Source organism: Phoenix dactylifera, chromosome 4, assembly GCF_051530095.1.
Source record: "Phoenix dactylifera cultivar Ajwa chromosome 4, Ajwa_hap1_PhDact_Kaust_v1.1, whole genome shotgun sequence".
NCBI classification, from domain to species: Eukaryota; Viridiplantae; Streptophyta; class Magnoliopsida; order Arecales; family Arecaceae; genus Phoenix; species Phoenix dactylifera.
This window is the reverse complement of record NC_143193.1, coordinates 6,747,628-6,754,243: the sequence shown is the minus strand read 5'-3', so window position 1 is coordinate 6,754,243 and position 6,616 is coordinate 6,747,628. Positions and strand designations below refer to the sequence as shown.

At 48.4% G+C, this 6,616-nt stretch overlaps 1 protein-coding gene across 1 annotated transcript; it reads left to right on the top strand.

Annotated features, from left to right (window-relative positions):
* Positions 1 to 313: 313 nt before the first annotated feature.
* LOC149753622 (uncharacterized) lies at positions 314 to 1,734 on the top strand. The gene is made up of 3 exons (XM_089930329.1): positions 314 to 639; positions 991 to 1,464; positions 1,567 to 1,734. The coding sequence occupies exons 1-3, from the start codon at positions 403 to 405 to the stop codon at positions 1,732 to 1,734; spliced, it is 879 nt and encodes a 292-aa protein (XP_089786455.1). The 5' UTR covers positions 314 to 402.
* The last annotated feature ends 4,882 nt before the right edge of the window (positions 1,735 to 6,616 follow it).

Below are 6,616 nucleotides of genomic sequence, written 5' to 3'. Positions count from 1 at the left end.
GAGTTGCAGCACAGCTCCGTTAAAGCCTCATTGGAGAAGAGTTTATTGGTAGTGCAGCACAACTTCAAGCCAGCTGAATTCAAAGAGTTGCGAGATTTCATATCTATAAGTGCGTTAAATCATGTCCTCGCCCAATCGAAACGAGCCAATTCAGTTGGGTTTGATGATTCAAATTGTGGGTGCGCTATTCGACGCACACATGGTATACCATGTGCTCACCAGATTGCGCGGTACAGGGTGGAAGGTCGGCCCATTCCTCTCGACTGCATAGATCCTCATTGGAGGAAACTTGATATTCTGCCTACCCCCCCCCCTGTGCAGCCAATTCAGTTGAGTTGTGATGCAGAGTTAGATTTGATTGCGCTACGATTCAAGAAGTTAGATGGGGCTTCTCAATTGCAGATGATCAAGAAGTTACGAGAGATTGCAAGTCCAGATAGTACACCTCTTTTAGAGCCTGCAAAACGGAAGACTGGTTCACGTGGGCGCGCTTCAATGAAGGTTGATACGTCTACTCGACGTGACCCGTCTGCGTTTGAGTTGGTTCTATCTGGACAGGATAGTTATTCACCTGGTGTTGAGAAAGTTACCATCCGCAATCCATCTACTCAGATTCAAAAGAGACGGCCCAAGCAAAAGGTAAGTACCAAATATTTATTTCCTTACAATAGGTATCACAACGTCTACGGGACGGTCCGTGCCGTGCCGGTATGTGATGTGCCGATACGGGACATGTCGGGACGTGCCGTGCCGAGATGTGCCGATACGGGACATGTCGGGACGTGCCGTGCCGAGATGTGCCGATACGGGATGTGCCGTGCCGAGATGTGCCGATACGGGACATGTCGGTACATGCCGTGCCGAGATGTGCCGATACGGGACATGTCGGGACGTGCCGTGCCGTGCCGGTACGGGAAGTGCTGAGACGGATAACTATTTGGATATTTCTGCCATTGTTACATATTTTCTATCATTTGATATTATTTGCAGGTTTTTCGTACTAGAGCCCAGTCACATACGCCCATTATCTATATTGATGCTATTCCTTCTGCCTTGAGACCATACATCCAGCATATCAAGGATGTAAAAGCTGATGGGAATTGCGGATTTAGGGCAATAGCTGACTTACTGGGATTTGGAGAAGATGACTGGGTGCGTGTTAGGAAGGATTTATTGCAAGAGTTGCAATGTCATTCGGACCACTATCGCACATTATATGGTGTGGAAGGGACGATTGCTGAGATCACTCATGCATTATCATATTATGATGATTGTCCACCATATGACAGATGGATGACTATGCCGGACATGGGTCATCTTATAGCATCCTGCTATAATGTTGTCCTATACCATCTCTCGTTGCAACAATGTCTGACCTTCCTACCTCTCCGTTCTGTGCCAGTACCTCTTCTATCCCGCAAAGATATCGCTATCGGATTCGTAAATGGAAATCATTTTGTTGAGGTACTACGTTCACAACACTTGCGAATATTTAATTTTGCTTATTTAATTTTGCTTATTTATAATTTTGTAGCTATTAATATTTTCTTATTTCTAATTTTGAAGGTGTTCTTGTTGCCGGGACATCCCGTTCCGCCAGTAGCGACCAACTGGCGAAAATATCATCTTCCTTGTGCTACCGGATGGGAAAATTCATATGAAGCACGGATTCAACAGTTCAAAGAGAGCATCTCACCTAATGTTATAACTAGTGAGACAGTAGAGTTAGATTGATTCTTTATATATGTACAATTTTTGAAAGTTGTAAATTTTTTTGGGCTCTTAGAGTCATGTACTGTGAAACTCCATCATCAATATAAATCAAAAAATATCTGTCTTCGCATTTTTCGGGTATTGGGGGTGCTGAGGTGGCTCTCCATCAGCTGGGAATACATATGAAGACTGTTGTTTCCGTTGAGATTTCAGATGTAAACAGAAACATACTTAAGAGCTGGTGGGAGCAATCCTAGCACACAGGGGAACTAATAGACCTTTCTGATGTACAAGAACTTAACGGTGACAAGCTTGAGCAGATGATTAACACATTTGGTGGGTTTGATCTGGTTATTGGTGGAAGTCCATGTAATAATCTTTCAGGTAGCAACCGCTATAGTCGTGATGGGCTGGAGGGTAAACATTCATCTCTTGTTTATGATTATTTTCGCATCTTAGACCTTGTGAAGTGTATCATGGGGAAGAACTTCTGATTGCACCATCTCACTTTCTTGTTTTTGGGTCAGTGAATCTAGTTGTATGTTACATCAGGGTACGTTACAGCAGGCATCATCATTTCTGAAGGAAAAGTTGAGCAGGCATTATCATTTCTTTTGTTGGAAAAGAGGGCTCTGTGATGTTCTTGGTCAGGTGAGCGAAGCGCAAATAGGCTGCGCGCTTTATTTGGGGGAGTGAGAAATTAAGGGGGTGGTAGAGCATCTTTTAAATGTTTGCCTTTGATGATTGAGGCGGATTTTCTGATAAGCAACAGTTATGTTAGCTATGTATTTAAAATGTTGAAAGATCATGAGGATGTTCTCTGTGAAACTCCATCATCAATATAAATCAAAAAATATCTGTCTTCGCATTGTTAGATTGATTGTTATGTGCACTGTTATATTTGTGTAAAATAGAACGGGCCAGGCTTTACAAAGATTACACGTAAATGTACCAAAAATATATATTTTTCATTAATATCAAAGGCTTTACAAAGATTACAAAGGCTCCATCATCAATCCCTATGACGCCATCGTCGACGCGTGTACTGCTGTACGTCCGAATGAGAGGGTGCTGGATCCGAATGAGAGGGTGCTGTACTCGGGCCAGGCTCATCACCCAGAAGTACCTGATGCATCTGAGAAATAGCATCAAATAGGTGCCCGGCACCTAGTGACGTAGCCTCTGAGGGACCCATCCGTACAATGTCGGTACTGATACCGAGTGCAGCTGCATTACGCCGCCGGTGCATGTCAGCATCATCATGACCTCCCTTAGCTCCAGAATGAGTACTCGAGCGCAGATGAGGAGGCTGAACTGCAACGTGCGTGATACGGAGATACCACTCCATATATCCCGGTACGCTGTCTGATGGCCGGGTAACTGGGTGGCTCCTGCTTGCCTGGCTCAGCACGTGGTCCTCCCACCGCTCCCAAAGCTGATCCATATAGGAGTAATGTATCCGGTACGAGCCTGCTGTGGAACCTCTGTTGGCTCGCGTAGGGGCTAGTGGCGCTCGAGGGATGGTCTGAATACGACCAAACTGTCTAAGAACCCTTTCTGGATGATAGGGTTCTACGATATCAAGGCACTTGATGGAGCCACTAAAAAATGCGATATCAATATATGGGCGATCTCCCCGAAGCCGATGATGGGGATCCCAAATAACCTGCAAAACAAAAGGTCCATTTCAGTTTTATACTATATCGCATATTAAAAGTACTGACAAACATAAGCAAATGGTAATATGATACGTACCTCATCGATGCTCAAAAGGTCCAATGACTCACGTAGAACCACTAAATGGTCCATCGTGGTACGGGATGGAGTACCGGGCATCCAGCGGTGCACGCGGGGACTGGCATCAGTATACTCGAGCAACGGGTGAGGACTGAGTGCTGGAAAATGCTCATAAATCCATGCCTGCAGAAGCGTCATATAACCACTGATCTGTCTCACTGATGACCTCGACGCAATCCCCAACTGCCGATACAAATATGCTAAGGCAGCTGTACCCCAGGCATATGTGCTCACCCTATCCAGATCCCGCAGTAAACACAGATACGCTATAGGCACCCTGGTCCCACTCTTATCAGCAAAGAGTGTGCAGCCTAACAAAAATAACAAATAGGCTCGTGCTGCACACTCTATCCTCTGCTGGCTGTCTCTATCAGATACAGAGTGAAACTGAGTCCTCAGCCACTCCATCCTCATAGACTGACCACGCGATGACAGTACCTCCTGACGCGCGTCTCCAGCTGACACCCCCAACAACTCCACAAGTAGCTCCTCAGCATCCCGATCACTCATCCTCTCAGGAGAAACTGCTACTGAGGCACCTGCGACAGGAATCCCTAAAATGGCGGATACATCATCCAACGTGATAGTGATCTCGCCAAATGGTATATGGAAGGTGTTCGTCTCGGGCTGCCATCTCTCTACGAAGCCCGAAATCAGAATCTTATCGATGAATCGATAAGAGCACTGTACTAACTCTACGAGGCCCGACTGCCTCAATAGTGCTCTGAACCTGGTATTTGGTTGGTTTAAAGACCACCACTTCCATTCACCAACCTTGGCAGTATGGTTCATGCACTTTAGTGGAGCTCGTTCCTGTAATATAAATGTATAATTACTACTACTTTATAAAACATCAATAAACAAAATATAATGCTATAACAAATAAACAATACCTGTTGCCTCCAGATGGAAGCTGCTATATGCGTCCTGAAACTGATCAGGACGGACTCATCCTCTGGACCTCCTGGACATGGTCCAACGGACTCATCGTCTTCGCCCCTAGCGGGCATATCATCATGGTCTGACTCAGGAGAGTCCGATGGCATATGAGCAGGCTCGGGAGAAGCAATCCTAGCACGACGTCTCCTAGCTGACGCCGTAGGTCTAACTCTGGCGGGACGGGGATCCATGTCTGAAAATATAGAAATTCAATGTTAGGCTATATCAAAGAAAATAATTCAATTGCATACATAAATGTTCGGCACAAAATTCAGCACGGCACGTGATTTGGCACCAGAAGCCTTCTGTTCGGCTGCACAGTGCCGAACAGAAGGATTCTGTTCGGCTGCACAGAGCCGAACAGAAGGATTCTGTTCGGCTGCACAGAGCCGAACAGAATCACAATGCCGAACAGAAGGATTCTGTTCGGCTGCACAGAGCCGGACAGAACCCTTCTGTTCGGCACTGTGCAGCCGAACAGAAGGCTTCTGTTTGGCACTGTGCAGCCGAACAGAAGGCTTCTGTTCGGTTGAGGGTTGCCGAACAGAAGGCTTCTGTTCGGCACTGTTCAGCCGAACAGAAGGGTTCTGTTCGGCGATCCAGTGCCGAACGGAGCACTGGAGGCGGGGGGGGGGGAGCTACCTCGAGGTGGTCGTGGAGGCGCCGGCGAGGTGCTCGTTGCTCGGGAGATGGCCGGGGAGGTGGTTCCGGGAGAAGCCGGCGAGGTGGTCGGAGATCGGGAGAATGCCGGCGACGAAAGGGAGAAGGGGGAACGGGGGGGTTTTGGGCGTTGGCGAGGTGCAATGCACCGACCGGCGACGAGAGGGAGAAGGGGGAGACGGAGGGGGTTTGGCCGCCGGCGGGTGGTTTGGAGGGGAAGAGCGGGGTGGGGGGGGGGGGGGTTTGGGGGGTGTAGAGAGCAATTTAGGTGAGGGGGTGGGGAGGGTGGGGGTAATTTAGGAATTTTTAATTTTTTAGGGGTGTCCTTAGCAAATGGGGGGGTGTAGAGAGTATTTAATTTTTTTTTAATTTTTGGGGGGTGTCCTGAGCAATAGGGGGGGTGTATATAGAACCACCCCTATAAAAATTCGCCATCCATGCCTCAGGCGCGGGTGGTTCTATATACACCCCCCCTATTGCTAAGGACACCCCCCAAAAACCAAAAAAAAAAAACCCAAACTAACCTTTAGTGTAATTACCAATTGCCCTTGAAATTTTCTTAGTACACCCCCCCCTTCCTCCTCCTCCGTTTCGTTTTGAAAAGAAAAAAAAAAAACACCCCTCAAACCCCCCCTTAAACCCCTCGATCCATTTACATCGTTTAGGCGATCTTTGAAGGAGATTTAAGCCCCATTCGAAGCATGGACAAGCAACTAGTGATTTGGGACGAAGAATCGGCCGCAAAGGTACGTGTTCCACCTTGTTTCGAAATTTTTTTTTTTTCACGGTTCGTGCTCCGTTCGGCACTGGATCGCCGAACAAAAGGCTTCTGTTCGGCTGAACAGTGCCGAACAGAAGCCTTCTGTTCGGCAACCCTCAACCGAACAGAAGCCTTCTGTTCGGCTGCACAGTGCCGAACAGAAGGCTTCTGTCCGGCACTGTGCAGCCGAACAGAAGCCTTTTGTTCGGCGATCCAGTGTCGAACGGAGCACGAACCGTGAAAAAAAAAATGCCGGCGGAGGGGGGGGGGGGGAGCTACCTCGAGGTGGTCGTGGAGGCGCCGGCGAGGTGCTCGTTGCTCGGGAGATGGCCGGGGAGGTGGTTCTGGGAGAAGCCGGCGAGGTGGTCGGAGATCGGGAGAATGCCGGCGACGAGAGGGAGAAGGAGGAACGGGGGGGTTTTGGGCGTTGCCGAGGTGCTTTGGGCGGAACAGATCAAAGGGAGACGGAGGGGGTTTGGCCGCCGGCGAGGTGCTTGAGGCGAGGTTTTTTGGGCGGAAGGGAGAAGCCGGCGGGTGTTTTGGAGGGGAAGAGCGGGGTGGGGGGGGTTTGGGGGGTGTAGAGAGCAATTTAGGTGAGGGGGTGGGGAGGGTGGGGGGTAATTTAGGAATTTTTAATTTTTTAGGGGTGTCCTTAGCAAATGGGGGGGTGTAGAGAGTATTTAATTTTTTTTTAATTTTTGGGGGGTGTCCTGAGCAATAGGGGGGGGGTATATAGAACCACCCCTC